We start from the raw sequence: 17,001 nt of genomic DNA on the forward strand, positions 1-17,001 counted from the left end.
CAAAAAACCGCATACTGCATACACCCAGACCATTGTGCATTGTCAATTCTCGCTCGGGTCATGGCCACTCGCTTTCTTCACACTGGACGGATGGACAATTCACTCAGTGACTGGGCAATTCAATCGAGTCGTTGACGCCGGGATACCAATTTGGTGAGGATAAAGTGTGAGGTCACTGCTTCATGGGCGGCATCCCCTCGCCCCCTGTATCATGATCACACATTTCTAACAGCCTCCCTCAACAACGGCCCGACCTGTTTCCGACTTTTACTCGTATCGCCCATCCACCAGATCTTGCAGCGACCGTTACGGCACGACAAGCTCTTGTCGAAAGCGTCCATCAACGCCGCATCCTCGTTCCAATCGTTCAGCTTCAACTCTCCAGCGGTTTCTTGGAACTGCGGAATCAACCTCAACCTGTTCAAGCTTTCGTCCAAGACAAGGACAACCACCTCCTTGCCCTGCCCGGCGCGGGTCAACATGCCGAAGACGCCCAAGTTCCGATCTTGCGCCGTGGCGAAGGCCTGGACTTCTTGGACGAACTTGTCCACGCCGCCTGCGTGCTTGACGAGCCACGAGAGCGGCTTGACGAGACTGGACATGCCGATGTTGACACCGACCTGTTCAGGCTCGGAGGTCGACGCTGTCGACGACTCGGGACTGGATATGCTCTCTACAGGCTCGCGCCAGACTTTGTAGTCCCGGTCGAACGTTTCCTGCATGGTCAGGAGGTTGAGCGAGTTCGCTTTGGTGTTGGCGATGGCGTGGTAGAACGCATCGCGATCCCACGCTGTATATGCGTTGTCCGAGCTCGCTGGAGGGTGCACACCTGAATCCGAACTGGATTCTGCTTTCGCGTTCGTGGTCGAGTTGCGACGTGCCGGGGTCAGGCCCGATTCGAGAAATGCAACAGCCTCGCGGTCTATGTCGGAACACTTGTCTCCTTTACCTTTGAGATTGGAGGTGTCGATCAAGATGGGTGCAAGGGCAAGTCTGCTGATTTCTTGGATGCTTGAACCGGCTCCATGCATTGTGGTTGACGGATTGCCACTACCGCCACTGCTACTATCACGATCATGGCCACCTTTCATACAGGGCCTGGGCCACATGCCGCGGTCTATAAGGTGCTTGACCACGAGACTCGTGCAGCTGCCTATACCTGTGGTGATGATCCGGGGCGATGCGTCTTGGGCCACGTAGCCTTCGTCAGCATGGTGATCGATGCAGCCGACCACGGTGAAACGAGAGTGTATGCTTTCGTCGGACAGGCCAGGGATTGATGGCGCATTATGGTCCACGAGAAATAGTGGTAGTGGGTCGCCCGTCGTAGTAGGAGTAATGTTGCTGGAGTCCTCAACCGGTCTCTGCTCAGATGCTCGCAGCTCCCTGGCCTTATCCGAGTCCGAGAATAGAGAATGGAAGATTGACTCCGGATCACTTTTGACGTCGGCGATCGTAATCAGATCCTCCAATTGCGTGACCTTGTCTATGACTGCGCCTTTGCCTTGCGTACACGCATCCCTTTCGCTCTCGTTCCGGACTTCGCTGGCAGACTCGCCCAAAGCGCACCGCATCGCAACCCCAAACTCAGGTCTGAGTCGCCATAATTCATGGGCTTTTACGCTAGGCAGATTCAGGACGGGCACATACCTCTCCGTAGTCTTGGTACCATGTTCGTTCCCTGGAGGTGCGGAGGAAGAGCCGGTGCTATGTGCTATTCGCGAGTTGGAATGGAAGTTGTAGAAGTACGACAGCACGACCGCCGACACAAAGCTGTCCAGGTCGGCAGAGGGGTTTCCCATCACGAGTATCAACTGTTCGTTGCCCGAGCCTGACGCGTTTGTGCCTCCGGTCGACGAGGCCCTCTTCGGTCGAAACACTAGACGGCGAACATGAGATAGGTAGGTACTCAGGGACGGCATGTCGGCGTCGGCGTCGGCGTCGGAGTCAATGCCAGAGTCCATCAAGGCTGAGTATTCTAGGTGCGAGTTGCCGGGCATGAGCAGTTGTTTTCGCGTCGGAGTTGAGGTCGAGGAGCAATTTGGCCTGGTTTGGGTTGGTTTGGCTTGACTTGGCTTGTCTTGAGCTCGTGGGCGCGCTTGTGCAGTACGCGTACAGCGTTAGGAGTAGGTAAATACGTCCGCAGGGTTCTTCCAGCCGTCTCCTTGCAGGATTAGCACTTAAAAGTCTAATGTGTGATAGGAATCCGGCCAGGCCATCCAGCTACTAGTAGTGCTGGTTCTGATTCTGATAGCCGGGCGCGGAATGAATGCTTATCGAAGAACAACAATTCGGATGTTGAAAACCAGCGTGATGGGATAGATGATGCTGTCTACCTCCGCGCAGGCGAACCCTAACCCTAACCCTCGACATATAAGGGAGAGGGAGAGAGAGCACGGTCGGAGAATGAATAATGCAGTGGCAGTCAGTAGGACAGTAGTCAGTAGAGCAATAGATAGAGGAGTCCAGCCTGGCCTCGTCGAACCGAAGAGTATCGTTGGGACTGTAGCACCGTGGGAAGGAACTTGGTGGTGTTTTCATGGCTGAGCCTGACGTACGTAAATGCCGGATTAATTGATTTTCCGGCTGCCACATCTCACATCTATATCTATATCAGGTACGGATACTCCTGTACTCCGTACACTGTACCAGTAGTATTGGTGTCATACCAACTCGACGACAATCCCTCGCAAGGTCTAGGTCTACTCCGTACACGTGTGGACGATGGACGACAGATACACACTCAGAATGCAATCGAACATGATCTTGTTGCTGTCTTCCCGCTCGATACTTGACAGCCATCAGATGGCAAATCTACTCAACGGGCAGCCTTGACCACCACGAACACATCCAACTCATTCAAGAGCCATTCGTTCGGTCATCATAACAACCGTCCGGAAAAAAGAGCCTCTGGTACTCATACATGTGCCCGGACGAAGCAAACCCATGCCCCTAAATCAATCCGCCCGTATTATGGCTCCTTTGGCGCACTTTCCCACGCAAACTCCCTCCTTGTACTGTATGTCGTTGAGAACATAAAGACACTCCCAAGTGTCGCACAGTCTCATGGCTGTAACTGTGCCGGTGCCGTCAACCACTGTCAATCTCAACCCGAAAACTCGACATTTTTGATCCAACTCAAACAGACTCCCATTCTCCCCAGACGCACCACCTCGCACTTCGATCCGCCAGCACGAGACCTCGCCATATCCCCCGTTCTTGGACCTTGATGACTGTCTCCCAGGCGCTTCCCAGTATCTCGCCATCCACTTCTTTCAGTTGGCTGGGCTGTGGCACGCCCTCATGTTTGCGGTTCAGCCTGATGATCTTGCCGCTGGGGCTCTGGATGGCCAATTTAGCCGGCTTGTCTTTGGCTCTGGTGCCTGCCGCACTGCCGTTGGCGTTGCTATTATATTCGCTCGGGTTACTGCCTGCCGCGCTGCTCGTCATGCTCATTGCACTGGTAGGTCGCATCAGCGGGTTTGGACTGCTGGGCCGCAAGTCGAAGCCAGATTGCTCAGTCGCTGGCGTCGAGGCAACAGAGGCGGCATGCTGCCGTACGCAAAACACGTACGTCTCGCCTGCCCCGAGTCGAAAACACTGAGGTTGTACCACGTACAGGTCTTGCCTCGTGGCGTGCGGTGTGGGGTGTCTCATCACAAAGTCGTATGCAGGGTTTTCCCCACTGTGGTACAAGGGTAATGCCAGTGCCAGAGGATGGACGATATCCCGTGAGCTGAGCATCAAGCCTTTCTTCCCCGCGTACACCTTGAGCACTCCAATGCCCTCGTCTCCGGGCAGCACCGCCTTGATAACATATCGCTTCTGACAGACTTCCGTATTGGGCACGGTTCGATACCAGCTCGCTTGGGCAAGAGCTCGTTTCCTGGTCACGTTGTCCACATCCTCATAGACATCGCCGTCTTGGTCGTGCAGATAATTCCTGGCCTCAACTTCTGCCACGATCTCGACGTCTGCTGGCACGTTGATGCTCAAGGTGCACATTTCGAGTCTGTCCATCCTTATGATGCTGGTGTCGTACGCATGCATTGACAGTCCCTGTCGGAAGAACGGTGCACAGGCCCCTGGCAGACTCAGGAGGACATCCGGGCTGGCAATTGGGATCATGTGTTGCTGGGCATCTTGGACAGGCACATGAGTCCAACAGATCTCACTCGGTTTCGTCAGGAAATACCAAGCTTCGGCAATGGTTGAGCTGACGCTCGAATACCGCACCCTTTTCGGATTGGTGGGACTTGCAAGGCTGGCATCCATCATCCTCCATTCTCCATCAACCAGGATTGCGTTCCAGTAATGGTTCGGATGTGAGACGGCATCCAAGTCGAGATCTTCCCCCGGCGTCTTCAGATATCCTTGCACGATTTCGGCGTGGATACCGATAGCGTGGCACATTTCCAGGACGAGGGTTGACACCTCTTGACTGCTTCCACGTCTCGCCTGGATGACCCGCCTGGTATCGACGGGTTGGTTGTAGTTGAATGCGTCGAGGTCGAGGTCTTCCTCCCAGTTGATGCGCTCGGCACACCAGATGAAGATGGCACGGAGTCTTTGTACCCCGCTCCGATATGGACGGCAAATATATCCAGTCGCGAGACTGGCGGCCGTGATGCTGCTGGGTAGGGTCGTGATGAATCGAGCAGCTTTATCTACCTGGCTGAAACTGGGGTTGCTGAGTTGGAATGGCTCATGGACGGGCCGGCCATCTGCGTCTTCATCCCCTTCGAGGTTTTCGAACAACTCTTCCACCGGACAGATAACTGGTTGGTCCAGCATATGGCACCGATCCGCTCGTTCCTGTCGTTCTGATGGTCCGGGCGTGTTGGATCTGTTAACATCCCTTCGAGTCAGTATATACGACCCGGAAGCGCCGCTGGCTAACCCCATCGCCCCTGCGGCATCTCTTCCATATGCGCCATCAAGGTGAGCGGTCTGAACAGGGGCATTAAATGCCATACCGCCAGCAATCCCGGTCATTTTGGTCGGTGATCCGGCAGTGCTCCCAGTCTGACTTGCTGATATGGTGCTTCGGGCACTTGCCGCCCCTGTCTTTGCGCTGTCAATCAACTTCTTGAAGAAGCCTGGTTTCTTCGCTTTGGGTGTAGTGAAGCCACCTAGTCCGGGCGTCGTGCTTCGGTCCGCGTCCTCCCATCCAACTGCCGACTTCGCGCCTTGTCTTGAGTCATGGTTCGAATGATAAGACACTCCCGTATTTGGTGTTTTGGGTCGTACGTCGCTCTGATCCCATTGCTGGATCCTGGTCCCTGCGCTGGTCATCGGCCTGGTCATTCGATCCCTCATGCTTCCCATTCTTTTCCTGGCAAGGCTACCTGCGCTGGTGGCGCTGATTCCGCTTGCCGAGTATCCACTCATGAGACTCTGGCTGGTCATACTGCTCTGATGCGAGGAATTGGTTGCAACGCTTTGAACTCCACTGCTGGAATTGGTAGAGTTGGTCTTCGTCGTGTAAGTCCTGGCTAGGCTGTTGCCTCCGAGCTCAAAGGCAGACTTTCTCTTCCGCATTGACATTCGTCGGCTGGCCATGGCAGAGCCAGGTCTCGACGCCCAAGGGGAATTCTTTGGAGGCGGTTCTGGAGGATCGCTTGCAATGTCCTCTGAGTTGCTGCCTTCTCGTGCTTGCTGCATCCGTCGTAGCCGGCTTTCCATTCTCTGTACATAGTTCTCAAGGCGCGGAGGCCCATCCTGGAATCTATCGGGGCTGTTGTGTCGACTACTGTAATTGATGCGCCCTTCGGAATAATGACTTCCACCCGCACCCAACCCAAGGCTGGTGACTGGTCGAGGGTCTGGTCTCCGGTCAGGGCGACGGAAGTCATCAAAAGCTTCGGGCGACCAGGGATTGAAATCTTGTTCTGGCTCGTGTGTCGAATCTCTTCCGACAAGCGTCATGTCATCTAGCGAGGTCATCACCTCGTCCATCGCATTTCTTATCATAGGTGGAGTGTGTCCATTGACAGAGGGAGGTGCAGGGGAAGGAGTGCGAGAGATGGCCCGATATCGATCGTTCATCTCCAATCGTTCTGGAGCAGGTGAGGCAGCCCGTGACAAACTGCCATGAGGACCGCCAAGGACACGATGAGGCGGGGGCGGTGGTGGAGGAGGGGATGAGCCTATCTCAAACTGTGGTAACGGCGATGGTGATCTCGAAGGGGCTCTTGAAGGCGGTCTCTGCTGCCATAACACCGTAGAGGGAGGGTGTCTAGGGTCATAGGGTCGTTGTGTTGGAGCCGTGGCGACTCCCGCCTGCTGAGGTGTCGTGGTCACAGTACCGGTTGGAGTTTTCGCATTCTTGTAGCCTTGAAATGGCCTCCTGGCCTTGGCTCTCGCCTTCTTATCTTGCAACTGCGCCGAAGTGTCCTTGCTTCCCTGATCGGCTTTCGGCAAATCAGGCAGAGGGCTGACTGATCGGCTCATAGGTACGAAGTTGGCCTCGAGAACAACAACAAAGTTGGAAGGGAAAAGACCCATCATCCTCTTGTCTCGGCGCAACCTTCCCATCCACCATGAGCCATCTCCAGCGTTGAGGCATTCTATCAAGTCGCCTTCAACGAATCCCAGGTCTCTGTCTGTTTCACCGCCCCAAGAATAGACTGCGCGGCACCAACAAGGGAATTTGGTAGGTAGCGAAGGAGCTGCCATCTTTGGGCTTGGATGTATACTCGTCAAGATATCTTATGATGGTGCGCACTGCACTGGAGAGAGAGGTGACAGCATCTGCCGGCCGCTGAGCGATGGACTTGTCTCGCAACGAATGTGGTGATGGAATAGCGACTGAGACAGGCGCAAAAGAGTGGACGTGGGCCGGAGACAGAACATGTAGCAACACCTCAGGCGCGCGAGAAAGTGTGAGCTGCGACGAGGCCTTGAAGAAGTCTGTGCGGCAAGATACAATGCCAGTGGCCGACCAGCGAACTCGTAGCGCAGCTGCAGCGGCAGCGCAACGTCGGCCATTGTTGAACCTGCCAAGACCGGGATGTAAATAAAGAGCCAGATCAAGACTAGTGCACAAAACCACGCGCCGTTTTAGCAGGTTGGATCCATTGCCACAGGCGGGTTAAAACAGCGGCACCTGGGGTAGAAAGGGACGCTTTCCGAGCCGCTTTACCCGTGTTCAGCGCCTTCGATTCGTGGCCCTACCTGCTGCGCGAACGTAACAAGATCCTGCATGTTGATTAATCCATTATTTCACAACACTCTAACACATACTAAAGCACGGCTGCTCCCTCCAAATCCCTTCTTCCTCCTCGATCTCTGAAGTTTCTATCATGACCTCGGAAAGCTCCAACCGACAAGTCCCAAGCCAATCCTCAATCACTAGCTTGAAAGGATCTATGCAACGTTGCTCATCCTCGTCTGACAGAGGCCGCCCAAGTCCACGCCAGACAGCGACAAGACCGCCGACCTGTACGGAGTACGGAGTACGGAGTACAGACCTCGGTAGATGTGCTCACAGCTCACCCATTGACCAGCAGGGTTGCCATCGGGTCGTCCAACCACCTTGATCAGCAGACGGCAACTGTGTCATCGAGCCGTGGCTGAAATGCCGACCCCGCATCCCTCCTTCAAGAGCAATCTACGGGCACAGAGTAGGTCCAGTTGCCTATAGGATGGCCGTCTCCCGTTCAACCGACACGAAAGCCCAGCCAGGCGCGGAAGAATGATTAGTCAACAGCAGGACATGGGTGGAGATGGCCTAGCTACCTTGCCGCAGCGAGCGGCCACTGCAGCTGACTCTCTGTGGAGCGATAAGATGTTTTATACGGCCTTGGAGCGGATGAATTAACTCTTGGCTGCTACAGGGAAGCGGCAGCCCAAAAGCATGCTTATGCACCGTTAGCAGCCGTCCTGGTGCAGCACGACTAGCCACAACCTTCTCAGCTGATCTCTGGACCAATCTTGCGCTCGAGAACTTCCATGTCGCTCGGACTTGTCGACATGGAATGTTCCGAGAGCACCACCATCTCTCGTGTTTGCAGATTAAAAGGTTTGAATGCAGGTGGGTTCTCCTTGGCCAACTCCTGAGGGATGGGCACCCCCTCACAAGCAGGCAAGACTGCGATCTCGAAGTTCATTCTGAAATGGAGACTCGGCTGTCCTCTTGTTTTTGATGTCTTGGCCTGGATGCACCTCGGCATCTTCGAGACAGAGCAAACCTCGACGGCTATGTAGCCATCAAAATAATGTCTTGGCTGGACCATTGATTCAATGACCTCCACAGAGTAGACATGTGGTGCTCGCCTACTGACTGGCCTGAGGCCTAGAACGTCTTCCCCAGTGCCATACCCCGGACTCCACTAGGAGCTGTCTGGGGTTGTCTCACAGACCAGCATGTGGAATGATCCGAGGTCACCTCACATACAGTTAACCGGCCGCCTCCTCTCCCAACCACCCAGGGAGTCCCGCTCTTTTGCTTAAGGCATCGGATCCTTGGAGACTGCCGATCCCACTTCTCTCGAGCTGTACGGAAACATTTAATGGTGGGCACTATATCTCTCCAGTCCATCACTGGAACCATACGATATAGACCCCAGGTTGTCCCAGGAAACCGGTCTCATTCTACTTCTTTCTTCCATTCCAGTCCCTCCAACTTTTCAGCTGCTCATCTTTTCACCTTTGCTCCACATATCCCCCATTTATTACCCTCAACATGGCAAATGTACCCATTGAGAAAGAAATCAACATTGACCAACTCGAACGCGCCGATACCAAGGCATCTGTTAACAGCGATAAGCTCAACGATGCCCGTATCGAAGCTTTCACCCCCGAGGAGCAGAAGAAGATTATCAGGCGCATTGACCGGCGCCTCGTCCTGACATTGGGCTTTTTGTACTGTGTATCCCTGATGGATCGAACCAACCTTGGTATCGCTGTTGTCGCTGGTATGGGCGTTGACCTAGTTCTGACGGGGAATCGATACTCTGTCATCGTCCTGCTCTTCTTCATCACCTACGTCCTGCTCCAACCTCCGGCCACTGTCGTTCTGCGCAAGATAGGCCCGCGGCTCTTCCTTCCCACCATCACCCTTCTCTGGGGAATCACCATGATATGCTTTGGATTCGTCAAAGACTGGAGCGATCTCATTGGACTCCGTCTAGTCTTGGGTGTGTTTGAAGCCGGTTTCTTCCCTGGTAAGTCTGATATCGCCTTGTTGTAGACCACCCGTTAATGCTGCCATAGGTTGCGCCTATCTTCTGTCGTGCTGGTACCCGCGCTACGAACTCCAGAAGCGAAACGCAGTCTTCTACCTCATCGGGTCCATGGCATCCGCCTTCGCCGGCATTCTGGCCTATGGCTTCTCCCAACTGAAGAACCACGGTAACGGACCTAGTTGGTGGGGACAGCATTATGGCCCTACGGCGGAAAATCCAACAGCGCCCTCCGGGATCCTACCTGGTATTGCGGGATGGAGATGGATATTCATCTTCCAAGGGCTGATCACCTCCCTGATGGCCATTGTTTCGTACGTGTTAATTGTGGATTTCCCCGAATTGTCCACCAACACCTTTGGTCTAAAATTCCTGAACGAGGCCGAGGTGGATTTTGTCGTTGCGCGCATCGAAAAGGACCGACACGATGCCATCCCTGAAAAATTTAGACTAGGCAAATACCTCAAGCACGCTGGGGACTTGAAGGTTTGGGGCTTCGCTGCCCTCTTTGGTCTTACAACCACCAACACATACGCCATCGCCTACTTTTTGCCTATCATTCTAAACTCGGGCATGGGGTTTGATGTCGCCGCATCTCAATGTCTGGTTGCGCCTCCCTATGTCCTGGCCGCGATCGTTATGTACCTATTTGCCTATCTCGGCGACAAATGGCATCTTCGATCTCCTTTCATCCTCGTCAATGGAGCCTTGCTTCTGATTGGTAAGCGTTTGGGCTGTCGCCATTGATTCCCACCAGGCTAACCATGACTCGCAATCAGGGCTCCCTCTTCTCGGATATGTTGATAACGTTGGTGTTCGTTATTTTGGTGTCTTCATCGCAACTACTGCTTGCAACGCAAATGTCCCCTGTGTTCTTACTTGGCAAGCCAACAATATTCGAGGCCAGTGGAAGCGTGCTTTGTGCAGCGCCACGCTTGTGGGTGCCGGCGGCATTGGCGGAATCATTGGCAGCACGGTTTTCCGCGAACAGGACAAGCCTGAATATCATCCTGGGATTCTCACGTGCATGATATCCAGCGGTTTGATAGTTCTCATCACCTTGGCTCTGGACCTCAAGTTCTGGAGAGCCAACAAGCGTGTTGCCGCCGGGGGCAAGCCCATCGAGGGTCTTCAGGGATTCAACTACACCTACTAAAACGTCCATCTATCTAATCTGGACAAGGTAGTCTTGGTCTCGACGATGCAAAGGTTTTGACAGAGAAGGAGTGAAGTTGCCCGAGACAGACGATTATGTTTTGTGGGATTGAGTCTAACTATCCTTGCCCGTGAATGAGACACTCCATATTCTCAATATTAACAAAGATGTTTTTTTAAAACATTGTATGAGGGCAGAGGAGGAGACGCTGGATATGCAGGCAGCGCTGGCGACGGTGCAGCATCAATGGCCGCTGTCGAGCGATCGAGACAGCCGACGGCGTTCTTCGATGCATCCTTATCTTCTCGCTAGAATCCCTTCAGGCGTTGTAGCCTTGCTCGCAAACGCAACCAGTCCGCCCGTCAAACACATGACGCCGCTGAAGATGGAAAGTTGTGAGAATCCTCCATAGCGATGGACAAGTGCCCCATTGATGGGAGGACCGATCAGAACAGCCACCGAACTCGCCCCCATTCCCATTCCAACGTATGTCCCTATCTCTCGCGGATCTTCCGGACAGACGCTGAAGGCCGCGGAGACTCCAGATATGATGGTGCCAGAAGTAAAGCCAAAGACGATCGAATACACCACCAAGGCTGCGGTGGACTCAGCCTTGTTCATGCAGAGGATGACGACGCCAGTGGAGATGGCGCCGAGTCCCAATATATTCAATCGCCCAAATTTGTCGGCCAAGACACCTGGGACGACACGACCGAATGTGGAGGCGGCGTTGATGATGGCAAGCAAGTACGAAGCAAGCGTTGCGTGCATGCCTCTCGTCACGGCATATGTCGGGATGAAGAAGAGCGGAGTGAACATTCCGAGGAACAGGAAGAACATGGCGACGACCAGGAGGCTGAAGTTCGCTTTTCTGAAGGCCGCCGGGATGAAGAAGGTGGACGTTGTCGGCGGCAGACGAGACTTGATGGTCAGGCAGGAGAAAGCCAAAAGGGGCATCATGACGAAGCCCATGATCCGCACGGTCCAGCCGAAGCCCAGAGACGAGCTGTTTAACATCTTGGAGAAGGCAATAGGCAAGACGACTCCGCCGATGGAGGATCCTGATATGGCCAGGCCCAGGGCAGCGGCTCTTTTCTTGTCAAAGTACTGCGACACGGCCACTATCGACGGGACCATCAGGAGACCCGTGGCTAGGCCCAGCAGCACACCTTGGGCCAGCATGAATTGCCAATACTCGTGGCACAGGCTGGTCATCATGATGCCGAATACATACAGCACCACAGCCGGCCGGACAATCTACGGTCATGTCAGTTGGCTGGCCCCAGTCTCAACGGCTCCGGACGGAGGACGGAGTAGGGAGTACTATACGTACCCATGCACCAAACCGATCAAACAGTGGTCCTCCAATGGTCCCGGCTCCAAACTGGATGAAGGACGACAGGGATCCGATCCAGGCAATCTGATCGGCTGACTTGTTGGCGAGTTGGTGTGCCATGTAGTACTCTTGGAAAACGCCAAAGGAATTCGCGTACCCCAGAGCGGCAAAGGTGATGAACGCCGCCCCTGTCGTCACCAGCCATGCGCGAAGGCCGCCATCCGGGGCTGCTCCTAAGCTGGTAGAGCTCGTCTCCTGACCGGCCTGGGCGTTGGCGTCGGCCTGTGGCTTCTCTTCGTCGCCTCTGCCCTCGACTGTATGCTGGGTGCCGCCAGACGACAGCGACATCGACATGCTGCAAGGAGGAGGAGGATGTAGGATGTGGTGCCTTGCGGTTGAAACAATTCAGGACCTTGCCCTGTTGCAAGGCGATAGCTCTGACAATCCATCCTGTACGAGAACATGAGAGCAGGCGAGGCGTAGGAGGCCCTTATATAGCATGCAGGATGCAAGATGCCATAATATGCAATTTACAAGATTGATCCCTAAGAGGATTTCGGGCCTCGGAGATAGACTCTCTCGGGGATAAGGAGTCGGCAAATTCAACCAATCACTGGATCAGAAACTTCGGAGGCCGACAGGCGATGAACAAGAACAAGAACAAGAACAACAGCAAGATGGGCTCACTGCTCATTTCCTGTCCCTGATTCACGCCAGACATGGCCGAGACCGAACGTCGGCGTCGAAGGCCAGCCCTGTAGGTCGGAATCGGAGTCCTCCAGCCTGCGGTGTATGCTGACCTGACATGCTCCAAACCGCAGTTCCTGCTCTCTCTGCAAGCGACGCAAGATCCGATGCGATCGAGAAATACCCTGCAGCAACTGCCGGCGGTCCAAGAAGGAGAATGAGCCTTGCGTCTACGAGGGTCTCCCGTCCCTCCATTACGGCCTGGCCTCTAAGCCTCAGCCCCGAGAGCGAGAGCATCACCCGTCGATCCGGCCTGCGCTGGCTGGTGCTTCGACCCCGAGCAGGCAACCTTCCGCCCAGGATGCCGGTGCCGGTGCCGATGCCGAATCCACGAAGAGCCGAATCCGCCAGCTTGAAGAAGAGCTATCTCAAGCTAGGCAAGCCTCTTCCAGCCGGGATGCACCAAGGACGGGTCCAGGCCCAATGCCACTGTCCCACGGCCAGCATTCAATGGGCTTCTTCGGCGACTTTCAGTTCATCGACCGCAGTAACAGTATCATGCATAAGACTCGTCTCTTTGGCCAGAGCCATTTCATCAGCGGAGTTGCATTGGTAAGTGGAGTGTGCCGGTCGCGATCGAGCTTCTGCTGCTCAGCTTTCTGGATGGTCTAACAAGTCAGTTCCGAGAAATGGCAGAGATGCTTGAGCCGCATCTCCGAGAGGAGACATGCAAGGCTGTTTCGGGCATCCGAAGATGTAAATCTTTGGCCAGAGTCATCAAAGCCTGCCGGACACCACGGTGGCCCTCGCCCCCAAAGCCCGACTTGCCCGCCCGGGCTGTTGCTGACCAGCTGGTTGACTGCTATCTCCGTACGAGTGAGAGCGTCTATCGAGTCCTGCATATCCCGACCTTCAGAAGAGACTATGAGGCAATCTGGGGGTCAGAGACCGAGCCCAATCCCAATGTGGCCTTCCGGGTTCAACTGAAGCTCGTCCTCGCCATCGGGGCTGCCACGTACGACGAACAATTCTCCTTGCGGGCGTCGGCAATTCAGTGGGTGTACGAGGCACAAACCTGGTGTTCCCAGCCGGAGTTCAAGTCACGACTCGGCCTCCAATTTCTGCAGACCAATCTTCTGCTTCTGCTCGCTCGAGAAAGCGCCGGCGTGGGCGAGTCCATGGTCTGGATCTCCGCCGGTGCCCTCCTCCGAACAGCTGTGTATATGGGATTGCACAGGGATCCGGCCCATCTGCCCAAGAGGTCGACGTTGGAGGCCGAGATGCGCCGAAGGTTGTGGAACACGATCCTGGAGATCACCCTGCAAGCGAGTCTTACTTCTGGCGGACCTCCGCTTGTCTCTCTCGACGACTTCGACACCGAACCACCCGGCAATTTCGATGACGACCAGCTCGTGACCGAGCCAGAGAATCAACTGCCCAAGTCGGAGGGCAATTTCACCCAAGTGTCCATCGCCATAGCACTGCGCAAGACGTTTCCCGCCCGCCTTGCCATTGCGAAGTTCCTGAATGACCTTGCTTCCCGCGCCACGTACCCGGAGGTCCTCCGCCTTGATGCAGAGCTCAGGACGGCATACAAAGGCGTCCGTCGAACGCTCCATGGATATATTTCGAGCCCTGGGCAGTCGCCCTCGCCCTCTCCATATCAGATACGGGTGGTGGAGTTCCTCATCAGTCGCTACTTCTCGTCGCTTCACATGCCCTTTTTTGGCGCGGCGTTGCACGAAGCAGCTTATGCCTACTCTCGGAAGGCTATGATAGATACCTCGCTCCGGATTTGTCGTGCGGTCTGCCCATCCTCGGCGTCCGGCAGCAACCCAGACGACTTGGCACGACTTGCCGTCTGCGGCTCTGGATTCTATCGCACCGTTCCTTTCCAGGCCGGATACATCATAGCAGTCGAAGTCAGGACTCAACTTCAAGAGGAAGAAAGTCTCGACCCAGTCCCCCTACGACCAGATCTGCTTTCCGTCCTGGATGATATGAAGGATTTTTGCTTGCGATGTCACCGGGCCGGGGAGACTAACATGAAAGGATACATGTTCATGTGCATTCTCACGGCTCATATTCAAGGGCTCGTGCAAGGCTTTGGGAAGGACAGGCTGACAGATCTGCTGCTCAAGGCCGTCGAGGAAGCTGCAGAAACATGTTTACCCATCCTTGAAGAGGAGGCCGCATGGGCCAAGGCACAGGCACAGGCACAGGTACATGGCCAGCCTGGAGAGCCTGGAGATGGACTGAATCAAATGGCTTTTGCCACGCCGCCTGACTCGATGGATGATTGGGGCTTGACCTTGACGGTAAGTCGATGACCTCCACCATCATGCGGATGGACTGCTCATGATTCGTCTCAGATGTCAGATGCCGACTTCCCTTTCACTGAAATGGAGCCAATGAGCTGGCTGCTCAATGACGAGATGGCCGAAGATCTGCCTCTTTGGTGATGGGGTTAAGGTCCAGCTGGATCTCGATCGCATATCATGTATATCCTAGGTATCCTCCCTTCAAGGCCCAGCGCTGGATCTCGATCGCATATCATGTACTCCCTAGGGATCCTCCCTTCAAGGCGCGGCGCTGGATCTCGAATCGCATCCTATGTATTTAGGGATCCTCCCTCCAAGTCTCATGTTAGATCGGGAATTTGGGATCGTGCCAGCACGCCTCTGCCCATAACATGAAACATATCACATACTAGAAGGTTACAGACATATAATAAAGTGGCTGGTCCATTAACGCCCAAGAGTGGGAGTCTGTGAAGCAATTCAGGATTATAGATTATATTTAATCACAGGCTGAGCCCAGGCATCAGGGCCCACCAGCAGTGTAGAGAAACTCTGGAGAAAAAGTGATTGAAGCGTGTCTTGAACTTGGGGCGTGACTTTTCCTCACCTCGACGTCGTTCAGACCATCTATCGTGTGTGTGTTGTGTTAGGGTTAGGGTTAGGGTTGTACATACTCCGTACAGTATTGAGTTAGGGTTAGGGTTAGGGTTAGGGTACCTCGATCTATCTCCAACCCCGCCTGGCAACCTCAGTCCAAGCCTCACCCTCACTACCTACGGAGAACGAAGTACGGAGTACTCTGGACTGTGTTTTCCTTTTTTTCTTTTTGGACTTACGCTCGCCAAATCTCAGTCGTGACAGACTACTTACTAGCACACACACACACAACACGATGCCCTCCGCTCTGGTCACAGGCGCCACGGGCCTGCTGGGCCGACAAGTCTACAAGGCTTTCACCGACGCCGGCTGGCAGACGACAGGGACAGGCTTCAGTCGGGCGTCGGGGCCGATTCGCAAGCTGGACATCCAGGACGAAGAGGCTGTTCGGCAGCTGGTAGATGAGGTCAAGTAGGGATTATGCTCTCTTTCTCTCTCTCTCACACACACACACACACTCTCTCTCTCTCTCTCTCTCTTCCGCCCGTCACTCCTCCTCTTTATACACACCACCAGTGCTGTACGGAGTATGCCTCTACTACGACCCCCCCTCTACTTTCACTCCTCTTCACTCCTCTTTTATACTCACGATCAGTGCTGTACGGAATATGCCTCTACTATTCCCCCCTTCACTCCTCCTTTATACGCACGACCAGTGCTGTACGGAGTATGCCTCTACCCCCCACTTCTTTTGTATGCAGTACGGAGTATGGATCATAAGCAACTCCACGGCGAGAAGAGAACTAATCTAGTTTGTGTCCAGACCTCAAGTCATCGTCCACTGTGTGCTCCCACCGGACCAGCCTCGCTGACTCGAAGCTAACTCGGACCAGGCGCCGCAGATAGACAGCCGGACTCATGCACCAAGAACCCCGAAGCGGCGCACCGGCTGAACGTGACGGCGACGGCGCACCTGGCCCAGCTCGCCGCCGAACACGGCTCGTTCCTCATCTACATCTCGACAGACTACGTGTTCCCCGGCGTGGCGGGCCACGCTCCCTACAAAGCGACCGACAAGCCCCAGCCGACCAATGTTTACGGCCAGACGAAACTGGACGGCGAAAAGGCCGTGCTGGCAGCATATCCATCCCCGCACTCCTCAGTCGTCCTGCGCGTGCCCGTGCTGTATGGACCGGCGGAACAGAACAAAGAGAGCGCGGTCAACATCCTAATGGATGCCTTGTATAAATCCCAGACCGAGAAGGTCAAAATGGACGATTGGGCCATCCGCTACCCGACCAACGTGGAGGACGTGGCCAGGGTGTGTGTCGACATTGCGAAATACTACACTGCCGCGGCCGCCGCCGCCACCACTAAACAAGAGGGCCTTCCGCGCATCCTGCACATCACCAGTGAAGACCGCATGACCAAGTACGAAATCTGCAAGGTCTTTGCCGACATCATGGGCCTGCCGATCGATGGCGTCGTGCCCGACAAAGATGGCGGCAAGCCCGGCCCCGATGGCACGCTCAGACCCTACGATACTCATCTCGACACGAGCGACCTGAAGAAGCTGGGCATTGATGTTGCCACTGTGGACTTTGTCGCGTGGTGGCGGAGAAGGATGGGGGCATTTCGACATTGACATTGACATTGATAATGACATTGGTTCACATGGACATTGATTAATCCTTGAGATAATGACATTGATTCATCCTTGAAATGAACTAGTATCGAGAT

At 54.8% G+C, this 17,001-nt stretch overlaps 6 protein-coding genes across 6 annotated transcripts; 3 read left to right on the forward strand and 3 right to left on the reverse strand.

Annotated features, from left to right (window-relative positions):
- Positions 1-215: 215 nt before the first annotated feature.
- Positions 216-1,964, reverse strand: A1O3_00652 (uncharacterized protein; the record flags this gene model as incomplete). The annotated part of the gene is made up of 1 exon (XM_007730802.1): positions 216-1,964. One exon carries the CDS (start codon positions 1,962-1,964, stop codon positions 216-218), a length of 1,749 nt encoding a protein of 582 aa, XP_007728992.1.
- Positions 1,965-3,138: 1,174 nt separating this feature from the next.
- A1O3_00653 (uncharacterized protein) lies at positions 3,139-6,678 on the reverse strand (the record flags this gene model as incomplete). Its single annotated transcript, XM_007730803.1, has 1 exon — positions 3,139-6,678. One exon carries the CDS (start codon positions 6,676-6,678, stop codon positions 3,139-3,141), a length of 3,540 nt encoding a protein of 1,179 aa, XP_007728993.1.
- Positions 6,679-8,686: 2,008 nt separating this feature from the next.
- On the forward strand, positions 8,687-10,341 carry A1O3_00654 (uncharacterized protein; the record flags this gene model as incomplete). Its single annotated transcript, XM_007730804.1, has 4 exons — positions 8,687-9,167; positions 9,217-9,354; positions 9,412-9,906; positions 9,965-10,341. The coding sequence occupies 4 exons, from the start codon at positions 8,687-8,689 to the stop codon at positions 10,339-10,341; spliced, it is 1,491 nt and encodes a 496-aa protein (XP_007728994.1).
- Positions 10,342-10,638: 297 nt separating this feature from the next.
- Positions 10,639-12,025, reverse strand: A1O3_00655 (uncharacterized protein; the record flags this gene model as incomplete). Its single annotated transcript, XM_007730805.1, has 2 exons — positions 10,639-11,598; positions 11,675-12,025. 2 exons carry the CDS (start codon positions 12,023-12,025, stop codon positions 10,639-10,641), a joined length of 1,311 nt encoding a protein of 436 aa, XP_007728995.1.
- A 371-nt stretch (positions 12,026-12,396) lies between these two features.
- On the forward strand, positions 12,397-14,826 carry A1O3_00656 (uncharacterized protein; the record flags this gene model as incomplete). The annotated part of the gene is made up of 4 exons (XM_007730806.1): positions 12,397-12,434; positions 12,499-12,976; positions 13,045-14,682; positions 14,737-14,826. The coding sequence occupies 4 exons, from the start codon at positions 12,397-12,399 to the stop codon at positions 14,824-14,826; spliced, it is 2,244 nt and encodes a 747-aa protein (XP_007728996.1).
- A 730-nt stretch (positions 14,827-15,556) lies between these two features.
- Positions 15,557-16,906, forward strand: A1O3_00657 (dTDP-4-dehydrorhamnose reductase; the record flags this gene model as incomplete). Its single annotated transcript, XM_007730807.1, has 3 exons — positions 15,557-15,732; positions 16,085-16,104; positions 16,155-16,906. 3 exons carry the CDS (start codon positions 15,557-15,559, stop codon positions 16,904-16,906), a joined length of 948 nt encoding a protein of 315 aa, XP_007728997.1.
- Between the last annotated feature and the right edge of the window lie 95 nt (positions 16,907-17,001).

Source organism: Capronia epimyces (genome assembly GCF_000585565.1).
Source record: "Capronia epimyces CBS 606.96 chromosome Unknown aczIQ-supercont1.1, whole genome shotgun sequence".
Lineage (NCBI taxonomy): Eukaryota > Fungi > Ascomycota > Eurotiomycetes > Chaetothyriales > Herpotrichiellaceae > Capronia > Capronia epimyces.